Source organism: Microchirus variegatus (genome assembly GCF_963457635.1).
Source record: "Microchirus variegatus genome assembly, chromosome: 23".
Classification (NCBI taxonomy): Eukaryota; Metazoa; Chordata; class Actinopteri; order Pleuronectiformes; family Soleidae; genus Microchirus; species Microchirus variegatus.
The window spans coordinates 13,740,795-13,758,426 of record NC_139824.1 but is presented as its reverse complement, the minus strand read 5'-3'; the positions used below and the strand labels follow the sequence as shown (position 1 = coordinate 13,758,426).

At 42.0% G+C, this 17,632-nt stretch overlaps 1 protein-coding gene across 1 annotated transcript in view; it reads left to right on the top strand.

The window, feature by feature from the left end:
* Positions 1–17,632, top strand: part of slit2 (slit homolog 2) — a 77,881-nt gene that overhangs the window by 48,330 nt on the left and 11,919 nt on the right. Inside the window, exons 6-22 of the mRNA XM_083909631.1 lie at positions 723–794; positions 1,845–1,916; positions 3,240–3,311; positions 3,540–3,703; positions 4,456–4,594; positions 6,130–6,201; positions 6,375–6,446; positions 8,966–9,037; positions 9,301–9,444; positions 10,905–11,068; positions 11,325–11,348; positions 15,449–15,599; positions 15,734–15,808; positions 15,944–16,087; positions 16,203–16,346; positions 16,436–16,602; positions 16,723–16,855. Coding sequence (XP_083765757.1) covers positions 723–794; positions 1,845–1,916; positions 3,240–3,311; positions 3,540–3,703; positions 4,456–4,594; positions 6,130–6,201; positions 6,375–6,446; positions 8,966–9,037; positions 9,301–9,444; positions 10,905–11,068; positions 11,325–11,348; positions 15,449–15,599; positions 15,734–15,808; positions 15,944–16,087; positions 16,203–16,346; positions 16,436–16,602; positions 16,723–16,855 — 1,881 coding nt within the window. The remainder of the gene's footprint in view (positions 1–722; positions 795–1,844; positions 1,917–3,239; positions 3,312–3,539; positions 3,704–4,455; positions 4,595–6,129; positions 6,202–6,374; positions 6,447–8,965; positions 9,038–9,300; positions 9,445–10,904; positions 11,069–11,324; positions 11,349–15,448; positions 15,600–15,733; positions 15,809–15,943; positions 16,088–16,202; positions 16,347–16,435; positions 16,603–16,722; positions 16,856–17,632) is intronic.

The window sequence follows — 17,632 nt, the reverse complement described above, 5'->3', positions numbered from 1 at the left end:
TGAGTTTCACTTGGCAACAGATTTGATCGATGTTGGACACCTGTGTTTATATTTATGTATTGTACTCACACATGTACATGCAACACACACACACACGTCTACACGTGAGTCACTGCAGTTGATTTACTGTCATTATTTTTATTTATTATCATTTCAAAGTGCAGTTTAGTTAAAGTGGCTGAACCTTAATCTCCATAGAGACCCGATGCGCGTGCGCACGCACGCACACACACACACACACACACACACCCATCACTTACTCTTTAAAAGCACAGAGGAGGGGGTGATGGAGAGATGAGTGTGAGCTATGAGAGGCTGACTTCAGCAGAGGTTACTACTGCCCCCTACAGGCTGTTCCGTCATTCAAAAAGCCTCGTATTACTGATTTGGTTAAGATGCTCAAAGCCGACAAATTGGATTCCTTCAGGCTCCGGATATGCAGACACTTGTCGAGGGGGAAATGTTTTTTTTGTGTGTGTGTGTGTTAACACTCAGAGATGAATAGAGACAGCTGATTATATTTGGTGAAGAAGTGCTCTGTTTGCAAAGAACTCAATTTTGAAGATGATCTTGTCTGGCTCTCAGGTCCCCCCCCCCCCCCCCAGTGCATCATGAAGATTACATCAATTGCTTGTGCTACGGTGAAAGTGGCTCTGTGACAACTCGTCTTAACTCTTTATCTTTCTTTCCCTGTTCCTCTCCACATCTGTCTACCTGTGCAGGGATCTGAGTGAGAACCAGATTCAAGGGGTTCCAAGGAAAGCCTTCAGGGGAGCCGTGGAGATCAAGAACCTGTGAGTGGCCCTGTGTTTTCCTGTGTGTGTTTTGTTTTGCACGTCCGTCACCTGCTTTTCCATGTTTGCAAATGTGCATAAACCCCCCCGTGTGGCTGTGCATCAATATTTCATTGTGTTAAATGTCATGTGCCTCCTGTTTGCTGTATTGACTGGCACCGCTGCTCGTTAGCTGCCTGCCTGTGTGTGTGTGTGTGTGTGTGTGTGTGTGTGTGTGTGTGTGTGTGTGTGTGTGTGTAGGTGTGTAGGTGTGTGTGTGTGTGTGTGTGTGGATGTCACTGCATTTCTGTTGCTTTCTCCCTGTTTTTGAGGCACGGCCATGATTAAAGATAATTGCCGGTCATTTTCTCAGGTAATTGCCCTGCAGTAATTTTATAGATATGGATTTTTTTCAACTATTTCGCTGCATCCTGTGTTATTTATTTTTTATTTATTTTTGAAATGTCTTGCAATTATTGTAAAAGGACAAGGCAGTTTGTGTGTGCGTAAAGGTTTGTTTTAGTAATTGTGGGTGCCACCGTATTAGGGTTTGAGGATGGGGGAATATAGTAAAACAAGAAGGTGTGTGTGTGTGTGTGTGTGTGTGTGTGTGTGTGTGTGTGTGTGTGTGTGTGTGTGTGTGTGTGTGTGCGTGTGCGCGTGCATGCACTCGGTCACATTAGCATGCGGGTGACAGCACATGATTTACTGTCCTTATGTCTTAATTAAATTGTTTCAGCAAAGCAATTCTGAGAAAGAGGTAGAGGGAGGGAGGGAGGGAGGGAGAAAGAGGTAAAGAGCGGCGCATACAAATGAGACGTCAGATTGGAGAGAGCGGGATTCGCCGATAGATAAATACGTCGAGAAATGCATCTGCAAAAGAACAAAGAGCTCAGGAGACGGAACTAAAGACGAGGAACTAGTGTGAGGCTGACGTTGTCGATGACTTATGCCGGTGGAGTTGATGCATATTCATCTGTAACTCACTGAAATTCACTTAAAAGATGTAAAATAGAGCATCTTTAGCTCCTTTTTCTTTGTTTGTTTTGTTGACTTTTCTCTGTTTTGCAGTCAGTTGGACTACAACCACATCAGCTGCATAGAGGATGGAGCTTTCCGAGCGTTACGTGACCTGGAAGTGCTGTAAGTACCAGTTTATTTAGGTTTATTTTTTAACAGTAGTGAATAAAAGAACAGCAGTGGGATGTGAAGCAGCAAATATCCTTGTTGACCTTTAAAAACACTGCATTGCCTGTGCAGCATTTGGGAAAAAAAAAAAGGTTATTTCATATATTTTCAGAAATAACAATTAATGGATGATGCTATAGTCATTAGTCCGCTGAGAAGCTCGTTTGTCATGTTTTTTGTTCAGTTTTTCCACGTCTCATTGTGAGCTTGCTGTGATTTCAAACTGTATTTTAATGTGGAGTTTTATTGGCTGTCAGTGGCAGTTGTAAAGTGTAGTAACAGCCCAGTTAAATGTCTGCAAAAGTACTGTAAATAAGGCATCATTTACAGTTGTGGCGTCTTGCTGCAATATTCTACGTCGTCTACGTCTTTGGGTTGGCGTTAATTTTCAAAACAGGAAGTCATATCAGAACCTGGGCCGTTTTTCAGCTGCTCTGAAACATTAAATTAAGTCTACTTTCTTCTCTATTTTCTAGCTGTCACACCAATTAGCCGTTATTTAACATTTCGATCACCACTCATTATGTATGCCTGATTTGAATTGCTGCTGTCAGCACGGACAAAAAAAGCAGAACACACACATTCTAGGGATTCTCGGGCTCAACACATTAATCATCGTTCTACCACTTTATCCTCCACATGAGGGAGTGCTGTGCCAATCTCATAATAATATAAATAAAAAAATAAAACTTGCATGTGTTGGAAACACATTGTTTTTGCTGTTAATTCAGAAAATGGTCATTCTTGTTAGGTGAAGGCAGAAACACTGGCACAAAATATGCACTGTTGAGAAAAACAAAAGCTGTTTTAAAGAAGGATTTATCCCGAGCAGCGTTTTTGAGTAGTTGTGACGCTGATTGCGCAGATACTGGATCAGGAATCCACTTTCATCGTCCAGTTTTTAACATCTGTGCCGAATTCATGCCCTTGCTACAGCGCTGCATTGTAACCTACACCGAAGCGCGGCAGTGCACCTCCACAGAAACATAAATGACGTGGTGATGTGGACCGTAACATCTGTGACTGAGCAGCTTTGGTAGCATCTGTTGTCCAGAGAACACGGTCGCGGTCGCACACGCACTTCATCATCTCCTCCTCCTCCCGACGTCCTCTGTCCTCTTCTGCATTGCAGTCGTTTGAGTAAAAGTCATCGTTGTTCAACATTTATTAGGCTCTTCATTGATCTTTCCTGGAGTTATAAACAAGGCTGAAGTGCAACGATCCTGCGATTTCCTAAAAGATCACTCAGTTCTATCTCTCTCTCTCTCTCTCTCTCAGGACGCTGAACAACAACAACATCAGTCGACTGTCTGTGGCCAGTTTCAACCACATGCCAAAGCTCAGGACCTTGTAAGTGCACACTACACAGAGAGTATGTGCTTCATATTACCTTTCCCCGAGGGAGAGGACTCCTCTCATCCCTACCTATTTGTAGAATTGATTGACTGACCTGTACTCTGCTCTCTCTCCCCTGCTGTTGGTCTAATTTACCCAATTATCAAATGCCCTCTTTTCTACAATCACGTCATACTCGCATCTCTCTTCATCCACCTGCTTCTTCTTCTTCTTCTCCCACAGTCGCCTGCACTCCAACAACCTGCAGTGTGATTGTCACGTGGCCTGGCTGTCAGAGTGGCTGCGACAGCGCCCCCGTCTGGGACTTTACACTCAGTGCATGGCGCCACCACATTTGAGGGGGCACAACGTGGCCGAGGTGCAGAAGAAAGAGTTTGTGTGCACAGGTAGGTTGAGAAGTCAAAGGCGCGTGTGTGTTTGTATATGTGTGCTGTGTGTTTGCGTCCTGCTTTTTTAAATTGTGGCAAACGTATTTTTAGTGTATGTGTGCTTCACTTTGTTTGTTTGCTTCTTCTTCTTCTTGCCGTCTTTTTGCTCATGCTTTTCAAGATGAGAACGAAGGCAAGTAAATCATCTTCCTCTGCTTGACTTTGCTTCTTCCTCATGCTGTTTTTATAACTTATTTTAAATAAAACATCGACGACTGCAGACAGCAAAAAACACAACAACACAAGATGATATCACATTAAGATGAGGTATCTCATAAAGTCCAATTCTGAGTTTAAAGTCAGAATTCTTAGAATAAAGTCAGAATTCTGAGTTAAAAGTCAGAATTCTGAGAATAAAGTCGGAATTCTGAGTTTAGTCAGAATTCTCAGTTTTAAAGTCAGAATTCTGAGAATAAAGTCAGAATTCTGAGTTTGAAGTCAGAATTCAATAAAGTCTGAATTCTGAGTTTTGAAGTCAGAATTCAATAAATTCAGAATCCTGAGAATAAAGTCTGAATTCTGAGTTTTAGTCAGAATTCAGAGAATTTTGTCAGAATTCTGAGAATTTATAGTCATAACACAAATATGTTTTTCCCGTGTGGCCCTAATCCTCTTCCGTAGTTTTGGATTCTATCAGCTTTAATGTCCTCCGCCTGTGGGATTGACATCATTCACAGTATAATAATATCAGCCCTTATGTCTCCGTGCAGGTTACCAGTCGTCGTCGTTCTCCTCCTGCAGTGTCTTACAGTGCCCAGAGTCGTGCACCTGCAGCAACAACATTGTGGACTGCAGAGGGAAAGGACTGACGGAAATACCCACCAACCTGCCTGAAACCATCACTGAGATGTAAGCACACACACACGTGTTACTCTACATGCACAACAACACTCGTATGCACACTCTGTGCAGCCACACTGCTGTGTGCATCTCTCTGTGCCGTGTCTTTCTTTTCCCCCTCTTCTCTTTTTTCACTTATCCTCTCTTTTTGTGCAGCAGAATAAAAACCACACGTCTGTGAAATGAGAAAGCTTGGTCATGCAGTTCTTTCCCTACTTAAGAAAATAATGAAGGGATGAGGGAGGAAGATTCAAGAGATTAATCTGAAGGACAAGAAGGGATCATATCTGTATTTAAAGAGAAGAAAAGGCGAAGAAGAGCCCGGAACACTTAAGATGACAAAGTACTACCAGAGATATAAACCTCAAAGTGAAGACTTGAACTTCATTCAGACATAAGTTACATATGAACAAGGACTTCAATAATATGTCTAGTATAAAATATTATTTGCAATTGCAAAATGTTCTTTTTTTACGGAAGAGGGCAACACAGGAAAAAAAATTTTGTTCTGATTTTAAAGTCATAAATTCTGAGTTTAAAAGTCAGAATGTTAAGAATGAAATCAGAAATTCTGAGTTTAAAGTCAGAATTCTGAGTTTTAAGGAGCTTTAAAGTCAGAAATGTTGAGTTTAAAGTCAGAAATTCTGAGTTTTAAATTCAGAAAATCAGAATTCTGCATTTTAAAGTCACTATGGTGAGTTTAAAGTCAGAATTCTGAGTTTTAAAGTCAGAATTCTGAGTTTTAAAGTCAGAATTCTGAGTTTAAAGTCAGAATTCTGAGAGTAAAGTCAGAATTCTGAGTGTAACGTCAGAACTCAAATATTTTTTTCCTGTTCTACCATAGTTGTCTTCCTTAGTTTCTCAAGGTTTAGTGGTTTCCTCGACTCATTAAAATTAGAAAACAACTCTGTAACTGTGTATGATTGGATTTTAAAACACTTGGTAGCCACTGACATATTATTTTGCATCATTTGGCTTAAGTTTTAAATCTCTGTTTAGTTTAAACCTGACCGAGTAGATCGAGCCAGTGGAGCGGAGGAGAAGAAGAAATCTCATCTTAGGGAAATGTTTCACAATCAAGTGGTTGGTTTGCAAATCGTGTTTCCACCGCCTTTCTTTGTCACAGTGACTGCACATGTGAAATGTTTAGACAACAGTTGTTTGGGTCTGTGTCTCCCCTCTCCTTCTGTGTCTCTGACTCTCTCTTTCTGCCCCTTACCCTTGATTTGTTTGGGTCTGACTGACACAGAGTCCGACTGGCATTTAATGGAACAGTGCCCAGAGAGTTAATCTGTGTGTGCGTGTGTGTGTGCGTCTGACTCTACACATGTGAAAAGAGGGCAAAAGATCAGAGAAATGTGACAGGTTTTGGCAGCGGTCATCAAAGGCCCCTTATCTGCAAATGTTCCCCCCTTATAGAGACCCAGAGACCCCGGGGGAATGAGCAGCAGTCAGCGATACAGCAGAGATAGCTGCTGGTGATACGGAGTAATGTTAATGCCTCTTGTCAATGCTCTGTGTGTGTGTGTGTGTGTTTGTTCCAGCCGACTGGAGCAGAACGCCATCAAGGTGATCCCAGCTGGGGCCTTTTCTCCTTATAAGAAGCTACGCAGGATGTGAGTAGATGAAGGGACACGTGTATTGTGCTGCCTGCCAACGCTGTCCACAACAATAACGCTGTCTGTTCCTGTCTGTTTGGGTCACACTTTCTGTGTTTTCTCTCCCTCTCTTGCTTCTTTCTCTTTGCTTTCTTTTTTCCTTCCTTTTTTTTTTGCTTTGTTCTTCACAGAGACTTGAGCAACAACCAGATTTCGGAGCTGGCTTCGGACGCTTTTCAAGGTCTGCGCTCCCTCAACTCTCTGTGAGTACTGTGTTATACAAGTATCTTTGCATTCAGGAAGTAGTTTACTGTTCAAAAAGTTTGGGGTCACCTCTACAATTTGTTCGTGTTTTCCATTAAAAGTCACACGTTTATTCATCAAAAGAGTTGAAAAATGAATAGAAAATATAGTCAAGACATTGACAAGATTCGAAATAATGATTTTGCTTTTTATAACTTATTTCAAATAAAACATCAACTACTGAAACAGCAAGAAAAAACAAAAAACCCAAGACAATATCGGTGAGGTATCTCATAAAGTCAGAATTCTGAGAATTAAGTCTGAATTCTGAGAATTAAGTCTGAATTCTGAGAATTAAGTCTGAATAATAATAATAATAATAATAATAGTTCAGAGAATAAAGTCCAAATTCTGGGTTTAAAGTCAGAATTCAATAGTCTGTATTCTGAGTTTTGAATTCAGAATTCAATAAAGTCAGAATTCTGAGTTTGAAGTCAGATTTCTGAGTTTTAAAGTCTGAATTTTGAGAATAAAGTTGGGATACTGAGAATAAAGTCGGGATTCTGAGAATAAAGTCAGAATTCTGAGTCATCATCTACATCCACAGATATTTCCATCCTTTAACCTCTGAGCTTTAACAGAAAAAACTAGAAGTAACAAGCATTCGAGCTCAAGGGAAGACTTGAATTTTTAACTGAGGCACTATTGGTGTCTTCCTCCTCGTCTGCTTTGCACGTGAAGCTTTGTGAGCGGGAAAGATGGCGAGCGGTGCAGCAGAGGCACGTCGAGTTATTTCACGAAAGAGTTATATTAAGGTCCCCCGTCTCTCCAAAGTCAATAATTCATAAAATGCTGAATTGCTGAATGGAGGCTTTTGCCACCTCATTACACATTCACCACAGAGAGAATGGGACACACACACACACACACACACACATTCATGCTGACACACCACATATACAGTATGGCCTTCACATTAAGCTGCACTGTGTGTCACTGTTTGGTTTGAAAGGATGTAAATGAGCCATCAACCTCCTGCCCCGTGTCTCTGTGCATGTGTGTGTGTGTGTGAGGACGCATTTGGACGTCCATTTTTAGACCTTCATGTTTTCAGCGAAGCTAACATTTTTAGCTCTCAGCGCTGCCTCTGCAGGCAGCAGCGTGTACTTCATTGGAAGTGTGGCTCGTAGCCGCTGCAGGCCTACATCAACAGCGGCGCTGCAGAGGCCCACTGGGTTATGGGATGGAAAACCACAATCAGTGGAGGTTTTAGTGGACGATTTTTTGGAACTACTGCTTTTACAAAATACTAGTACTAAAAGCACTTTTTTTTATTGTCCACTCAAAATGACTTTAGTGTGTGTGTGTGTGTGTGTGTGTGTGTGTGTGTGTGTGTGTGTGTGTGTGTGTGTGTGTGTGTGTGTGTGTGTGTGTGTGTGTGTGTGTGTGTGTGTGTGTGGTGGTCGTGGCAGGGGGGGACTGCAGATGCTAGTGTGTGTGTGTGTGTGTGAGACAAATGAAGCGTTCACTCCCCACATCGTGTGTTTCCCCCAAACCTCAGGTCTCTGAGGGGGAAAGCCACTCAGCACAATGAAATAAAAGCAATCTAAAACACATGTCTTTAGGCTGCCTACATCCACAAGTCAACTCGGCGTGGAGCGTAAAGATGAATGATAACTAACACGTACCTTGTGTGTGTGTGTGTGTGTGTGTGTTGGTGTGTTTAAGGTGTTTGTGGGTCAGAGCAGTGGCAGCTCCAGCTCCAGGCTTGACCCCGTTTGTCTCCATAATCTGATGTATTTATAAAAAAAGCATTTCTCCCGATAACGCCGCACAGCATTCCTCACACTCTGCAGCTGCGGCCAGATTTATGTGGGGATTTTTTCATCGTGACGTTTAGATGAAAAGCCTTCACTACCAGTTATATTTTATGTCCTGAGTGTGTTCTGAGCCGGCGTTTGCGTTGGTATCGCTGTGTTTGTGTTTTTTAAGAAACCTGAAGGCCAAGAAAAGTCTATCGTGTCTTATCTTATCCTCGATTATGTTTTCTCTGAAGTCTTTCCTTAAAAAAAATGAGCAGTCGCTCCAAATAAATAGCTCAGGTTTGGTCTTTTATCATTTTACACATCTATCAAATGTAGTCATGCAGCGGTGGAGACTAAGTAGGTTTTTACTAGTGTTACTGGATATTTTTTGCAGCCTAATGTGGTTTATTTAGATGTAACTCACTGATAAATGGCTTTGCAGCCACAGATTTGGACATTTCTGCGTTTCGCTGTGTCATTACCGCTGTCAGACGTTCAAGAAAAGTCTGAATCACTGCAATTTTTCCAACAGGGTGCTTTTTAATTCACGTTAAATATATTTGACGATATAATAACTTGTTCTTACTCCATGTACCACTATAGCAAATATGAACAATACCTCATTGGAACTTGTATTACAATATATGCGTAATAAGTATAATATTAATATTGTATACTATCTTGTCTTATTCATCATTAATGCAGTTTGTTCTTGTTGCTTTCTCTCTCCACAGGGTTTTATACGGGAACAAGATCACTGAGATTTCCAAAGGATTGTTTGAGGGACTTTTTTCTCTGCAGCTATTGTGAGAGCACACACACACACACACACACACACACACACACACACACACACACACACACACACACACACAGAGGTGCTTTAAAGTTATTCACGTCTTCAGCTCATTGATATTCTACCTGAAAATGCTTCACGAAAACATTGTAATCAGAGCGCAGACGTGGTTAAACGCCATCGTCGCTGACCTTTGACATTTGAAACACTCGTCCAAGAACAATAACAAGATCTTCATCCTCTCTCTCTCTCTCTCTGTGTCTCTCTCCCCAGGTTACTGAATGCTAATAAGATAGCATGTCTGCGTGTGGACGCATTTCAGGACCTCCACAACCTCAATTTGCTCTCACTGTATGACAACAAGCTCCAGACCATCGCCAAAGGAACTTTCTCGTCGCTGAGAGCCATACAAACACTGTATGTACACACACACACACACTGACTTTGTGTAAAATGCTGAGTCATCATAGCTGCACCGCTGCAGATTGACGTGATTACAATCATAAACACAATCCTCATGAAACAGTCACTGTTTGGTCGGGTTTCAGGCACAACAGAGGACTTGGTCTAAGTTTAAAGGAACGGCTTCAGTCACAAGCACTTCCTTTCAACTTCTTTTCATCCCCCCCCCCCCCGCCCCGGTCGCCATGGTTACAATAATAAACATGTGGTTATGGTTGTGAAGCGGTCATGGATAAAACAAACAAAGACAACTATCAGTTTCAAACTGGAAATGAGAAGCAGCCCTGCGTTGTGTCGAGCCGCTCGACGACGACACCGAGCCGTCCTCCTGACGCAGTCGCAGCTACATTTAGGCATTTATTCCATCGCCATGGCTACGACGACGATGGGAGGGAGCCATCCAAAACATAGCTTTGGTTCATAATAAACAGTCTGCACAGGTGGTCCATAGATACACGTCTATATCTATAATGAGCATGCATTATAATTGTTTCCGTGTCAGTTTTAAGTTTTAAAATAACAATACATGCGATACATGTGATGAAGGTCTATGGTGAACGTTGCGTACAAATTTGCAAATATATAAGACCAACTTATATATTTAACTGGAAAAGTCGCAGACGGATTTGGATGACATTTTCAGGAAATGTCCGCAATGAGACCAGGGACAAGTGATGACATTTTGGGCGTGATCCGTACACGTTATCACTATTTTAATCGCTATTTTGTGGGGGCTGAGCTGCTTTGGCAGAGGTCTGCCCTCTCCGAGTGCTTCTAGTTTGTGATGGTGACTCTGATTGTGTTTTTTTTTTTTTTGTACCTAAAGTGAGAAGCATAACTCCTTGTAACCCTGGACTTAACCTATTCACAAAGTATTAGTGTGTGGTCTCTGTTTGCTGACAATTAGCCACCAGTTAGCCTTTAAAGGGTCTATAATTGGTTCAAATCAGTGATGTGTAAATGGATCTGAGCGAGCCAAAAGTAAGCCGTGAGTCACAAGCATAGACCACAGACATTAAATGGTTGTAATCTCCTGGTTTAAGGAAGTACAAGTTAGCCATGAGGGGGCGACATCACTGGTTCCAAAAAGAACACCATTTGAATGGAAGGTCTAAGGGAAAATAAATCAGCTTCTCAGTCAACTTTTTCCTGAGCAAGTTTAAGGTCTTATTTTAAACTTGATGTGGATTTTGTAAATGACATATGAGTTGACACCAGTGTGATTGACAGCTGGTATTGTCCAATAAGTCTCCTAAACTACGTCCATTCTTATCTAAAGTCTATGGTCACAAGTGAGTGTAGTTTTCAAAATAACATGGCCGACACGTGAGTGCTTAAATGTTGTCTTATCAGCACAGTTTCACTCGTGATTGACAGTTCATGTGTCTCTTTGTGTCCCGTGTGTTCGTGATCAGTCACTTAGCCCAGAACCCGTTCATCTGCGACTGCCATCTGAAGTGGCTGGCCGACTACCTGCAGGACAATCCCATCGAAACCAGCGGCGCCCGCTGCACCAGCCCGCGGCGGCTCGCCAACAAACGCATCGGACAGATCAAGAGCAAGAAGTTCCGCTGCTCAGGTACAAACACCGCGTGAACGCGTCCACCGACATATACACACATACAGCGGCTCATACACGTGCAGATATAACCTGTTTGCTTCAGTCCTCTCCTGTCTTTTCATTCTGTGTCTGTTGGGACTTTTCCTTTAGTCTCGTTTCACTGACCTCAAATGTTCTGGCATTTCCCAGTTATTGTCACACACACAATAATGTCATCTTGCCTTGTTCTTGTATTGATTGTTTTTCATGTCTGATCTCTCTGTCTCTCCATTAGCTAGAGAACAGTATTTCATTCCAGGTATTGTGCACTGAGCATGTGTGTGTGTGTGTGAGTTCACTACACTCTTGACACTTGCAGTGACTTGTCTTGACTCACACCACTTGAATGCTGAACGTCTTATAATGATCTAATGAACACGTACATCATTATGCATCGTGTCTGGACCGCGCAGCACATAATCACGCTCTTGTCCTTGCACTGGGGTTTTTAATAGTAACCATAACCTTAGCACCAGAGCAGAGGTGGGAACCGGTTTCCTTTTCGTGGGCCAATTAAAATTTTTATAACGTCCTCTCATAGGACATAATATTAATTATTAAACACAGACTGTATATCACTCTCTCAAGTCAGATGATGATGACACTCACGGCTGATTTGAGATAAAACCACCTGCTTATTCTTCCTCCCTCACATCAACCGTGGCAGTGATTCAATGCTCGAGTCTTGTTGGATTGTATTTCCTACATCTGTGGTTTCATCACGGGCCAGAAAGAGAGAAACTGTTAATTTCTACTGACATTGATAGTGACCCATAGGGACCCAGGGGAGGGGGGTAATATTTAGAGAAAAAGTAGCAGATTTATGAGATTAAAAGTAGCAAATCTACGAGAACAAAGAAGCAGATATATGAGGAAAAATAGTGTTTTGTTTTTGTCAAACAACCTCAACACACCACAGACGCTGCCCTCTATGCAGGGACTTTTTTTCTCATAAATCTGCAACTTTTTCTCATAGCTTTGCCACTTTTAATCTCATAAATCTGTGACTTTTTTCTTGTAGATTTGCCACTTTTAATCTCATAAATCTGCAACCTTTATTTTCTCGTAGATTTGCCACGTTTAATCTCATAAATCTAAAAAACAATTAACTTATCATAAATGCTTTCAATCCCCCATAAGCGATAATATTGCATGTTGCGAGACAGACAAATATTCACAGGCACAAACCATGAAAGAAAACACGCAGTTACAGATAATCACACGCAATCAACAGTAATAGTGCAAATGATAGCAGTTAGAGTCTGTGCCAGTGTGGCCTCCAGCTGTTACAGATTGCTCTTGAAAAACACCGACCTGGACCCTCAGTGACCACTGTCATGAAGTTTTGTTTATTTTTTATCATTTTTATTGTCTTTTGGACTTAATGAAATGGTTTCGTTGGGCCTGGGGTTCCCTCAACTGGATGCTGGACATGCAAGTTTGAATATGAGTTAATTGGTGCAGCAGCTATCGCCGACACCGCATTTTAATACTAGTTCTTCTCGTGTCTTAGCACAGCTAATGACAGCTAACGCATGACCGCGCGTCCGCGAGTGTCCGTGTCCGTTACGCCCACGACGGAAACATCAAAAAGGTCACGCAGTTACCAAACTCAGAGGGGTGCAGTAAAATATGCAAATGACACGTGCATATGAGATCAGTAGCATGGCTAAAGGCCATTACCACAGCGGCACACTGTGTGTGTGTGTGTGTGTGCGCGCAGTCATTAACTCTGAAACTCACCAGGGGGACAGAGAGGTTTCAAAAGCCCAGATACCACATATGGGGAAAAGCTGAATAATTTAAAAACATTTGCAAATGAAAACTTTAATAAACACATTTTTATTCTGCGGTACAACCTCAGCGTTTTGCCTCAGATGAAGACGTCTGAATTCCCTACATTTATTTTGTCATTATATTATTTTGATCCTGCCTCATATTTTAATTTGTTAAATCCAGCTTTAAACTTTAAACAGGTTAGATCAGCATTTCAATAACAATAGAGTGTATGGGATGAAATAATTTATTCTATATATAAATATAATATACATTGCTAAAATCTGTATAGCAATATATTATTTATTCCTTTTGCAGATTGTTTGTTGTTTTCTGTTGATTTTTAATTTATATTAACTTTAATTATCTGATATTTTGTTGTGATAATTACCAATATCAACTGATTTTTGGCTATATCAACCCCCCCCCCCCCCAGCCCCACTCATATATCACATTATTACTAATAATAATGCATATGTAAGGGTTTAAAACCACCTTTTTTGTTTGGTGCTCTTTAGTCACTTCACAGTCTCACTAAGCACACGTTCAAATCACTTGCTCTTCACTCAGACACGGTCATTATGTGCTACCCCCACGTGCTTTACCAGCTCCAAATCAAAAGTCCCATCACCCTTTCAAATGAATTTCTGCCTGAGGTCTAAACACACGCACACACAAAAAAAAATATTGCAGCTTTTTTCCCTCAGTTTTCATCAGTTTTCTCTCATGTAACCATAAACCAGTGAAATCCCTTCTTCTCTTTCCTACTGCCTCTCTCACACACTCAGGAGTACACCACCATGTCGGCTGTAAGTAACACACACAATCCTCTAAATCCCACCTCTCGTCCCTGAGTTGGCCTCTGACCTTTGACCTCTTCCACAGTTCCAGTGTAACCCCCCCGTGTGACTCCTCTCGTTTGTTTACAAACACCGTTGATGATATTTTACGAAGTGTACACTTCATGATGATGCGTGTATCTCTGAATTTGTGTGTGTGTGAGTGCACGTACGTATGTGTGTGTGTGTGTTTGTAGAAGTCAGTGCTTCTCTTGCCTTCAGTGCTGCTGCTGCTGCTGTAACTCTCCTCCCACTGCTCATGCTCTCCTGTGACATGTATGTGACTTTAGATGCCTTTAGATGTTCCAGTCTCTCCTGTTGCCTCCCTCCCTTCCTCCCTGCTGTGTCCTGTTCATATTAACGCTCTCTTCATGGCCCCTGTTTGAGCTTATCCTCTTCTCATCCTCTTCTTTCCACTCCAGTAGAAATTTTTTTTTAACCAAACCACCTCTGTTTCCCTCCTGCTTTCCTCCCAGCATCTTCCCATGCTACTTCCTTTTTACTCCATCTAATCGCCCCCCCCCCCTCCCTCCCTCCCTCCCTCCCTCCCTCTATCTTTCCCCAACCCTGTGTTCCAGCGGAGGAGCAGTCAGTCAGCAGGTTGTTCCTTTGTGCTTGATCTAACCATGTGGCTGCCAGGTTCCGATAGTGGAACATGGTTCTGTCAAGCACCATGGAACGGCCCTGCCAAACCCTACAGCATGGCCGAGATGCAAGAGACAGCAGTCTCCTGTCATGTCCTGCAACCTATCTGTGTGTGTGTCTGTGTGTGTGTGTGGGAGAGAGTTGAGTTTCATAGATACGGAAGAGGATTAGGGCCACACAGGGAAAAAATATTTGAGTTCTGGCTTTAAACTCAGAATTCCGACTTTATTCTCAGAATTGTAACTTTAAAACACAGAGTTATGACTTTAAACCTCAGAATTCTGAATTTATTCTCAGAATTGTTACTTTAAAACAGAATTATGACTTTAAAGTCATAAAGTCATTAAAGTCATAATTCTGACCTTAAAACACATCATTCTGACCTTATTTTTCAGAATTATGACTTCAAAACAAAGAATTCTATTAAACTCAGAATAAAGTCTGTTTAGTTTCTGAGAATAAAGTCAGAATTCTGAGAACAAAATCAGAATTCTGAGAATAAAATCAGAATTCCGTGTTTTAAAGTCAGAATTATCAGAATAAAATCAGAATTCTGTGTTTTAAAGTCAGAATTCTGAGTTTAAAGTCAGAAAAAGTCAGAATTCTGATTTTTAAAGTCAGAACTCAATATTTATTTCCTGTGTGGCCCTAATCCTCTTCCGTAGATTGATGACGTATGTGTCTGCCATCAAATTTTTTGATGTTTGTTCTGTGTTTTTTTTTTTTAACTAACAGTTCTTCTTTGCACACTGAAAGGACAGAGACACTCCAGTGTTTGTTCTTGTGTGTGTGTGCGTGCGTGTGTGTGTGTGTGCGCCATATGTCTCGGCGTTCCTGACAGATTTTTATGTCTTGTAGGCTTTGGCTCCTCATGCTTGTTGTGAGTAATGCGGCCTGTGATCATAATCAAGAATGTTTTTTTCTGAACATCTTTGGTTCATTTTCACAATTCCCGATCTGCAGCGTCTCAGAAATCCCCCCCCCCCCGACCAGCGTTCATGACCTTAACTTTGGCCGTGGAACCCGTACACCAGCAGCGAACGCTAAGATTCCTCTCTACTCACTGAGTGCTTTGTGCGATTTGTGATTGTGGCACCAGGTACCGAGGATTACCGCAGCAAGCTGGGAGGAGACTGCTTCGCCGACTTGGCCTGTCCCGAGAAGTGCCGCTGCGAGGGCACGACGGTCGACTGCTCCAACCAGAAACTCACCAAAATTCCTGATCACATTCCTCAATACACCGCAGAACTGTGAGTCACGCCGGATTCATCGCACACAAAGCAAAACTGTGCCGTGACCTTTTATCAACTCCTCTTCTGTTCTCCGTTTCGTCAATTGTTCTCCAACCACCACCTCTTCTTCTTCTTCTTCTCCTTGTTCTCAGGCGTCTCAACAACAATGAGTTCACTGTGCTCGAGGCCACCGGCATCTTCAAAAAGCTGCCTCAGCTGAGGAAGATGTGAGTCAGACATGTTGGAAAGCATCACACGTACTATAACAGTACATGTGACCACGTGCGGTTCTTTTACGTCCTCATATTGTTCCCTTTTTGTCACTCTTTTCATTTTTGCTCCCTGCTTCCTGGTTGTTTCAGTAACCTGAGCAACAACCGCATCACTGACATCGAGGAGGGAACATTTGAAGGAGCCACAGGGGTCAACGAGTTGATTCTGACCTCCAACAGACTGGAGAATGTGCACCACCGCATGCTGAAGGGACTGAGCGGCCTCCGCACGCTGTAAGTACACACACACAAACTAATCGATTAATCAAGAAAATAATCATTAGTTGCAGCCCTACACTAATTTCATGTGCAATTTTATGTGTACTACATGTTTTCTCTGTGTGTGTAGTATGCTGAGGAGCAACCGCATCAGCTGTGTGAGCAACAGCAGCTTTGTGGGCTTGAGCTCGGTTCGTCTCCTGTCGCTCTACGACAACCAGATCACCTCCATGAACCCGGGGGCTTTTGACACGCTGCACTCTCTGTCCACACTGTGAGTACAAACAAATAATATCACACACTCAAGATACACAAATGGATCTCGGGAAGTCTTCCGACCTCGTTTGGTCTTTTGTTCTCCAGAAACCTCCTGGCCAACCCCTTCAACTGCAACTGTCACCTGGCTTGGCTCGGGGACTGGCTGAGGCGTAAACGCATCGTCACGGGTAACCCTCGCTGCCAGAATCCGTACTTCCTGAAAGAGATCCCCATCCAGGACGTAGCTGTGCAGGACTTTGCCTGTGAAGATGGTGAGACATTACGCTACACTCACAGTTTCGCACACATGACTCCGTGGCAACAGCTTTTCCCCGTCTTTCATCATTCTCATCATCACTCCCCATGTATTCCTGCTCATTTCTCCTAAGCAGGTAATGATGAGAACAGCTGTTCTCCAGTGCTGCGGTGCCCTGCGGAGTGCTCGTGTTTGGACACAGTGGTGCGCTGCAGCAACAAGGGCCTCACCACGCTGCCAAAGGGACTGCCCAAAGAAACCACCGAACTGTAAGTTTAACACATTTTTACTCTTTTTTTTTCCACTTGAAATTTGGAGGAACATTGCCAGCATTAAAGCATCCAAGGTCATTGTGACAGTTTTTTTTACAGCCTAATATAAAATAGACATAATATCCTTTGAATTTGAGTAAATGTGTATATATGTATATGCGTGTGTATATATGTATATACACATGTATATATATATGCATGTGTGTGTATATATGTATATACATACATATACATGATATGTACAAATACATATACGTACATATATATATGTATCTGTATACATATATATATATACACATATATATATATATAGTTTAACTCGTAGTGGAGCTTTGACTGTAAAGAATTTCTATGGAAAAACAACACAGGATGAAACACAGGTACACATACTATGACGCACACACACTATTACTATACCTTTCAGTGTGTGACATTAATATACTGTATTTATCCAGCATAGTAATTAAGTCCTTTTTAATACTGGAAGAAGCATATTCTCACAGGAGATAAATAAATAAAAGAAAAATAACAGCAAGCATTTTTCTGGTGTTAGTAATTCGGGCATGTGATTTTCTGTGTGTGTGTGTATGTTAAGGATGCCTGTGGGGATATTAAACTGCAGTGTTTATTATGGCTCGAGCAGTAATGACTGCTCACACTACTGGAGATGAGGAATTTCCCACATGGTTAAATAACTTCATTTGCTCCGTTCTCATTTTCTTCCTCTTTCCTCTTTTACATCATCCATATTTCTCTCTCTCAGGTACCTGGATG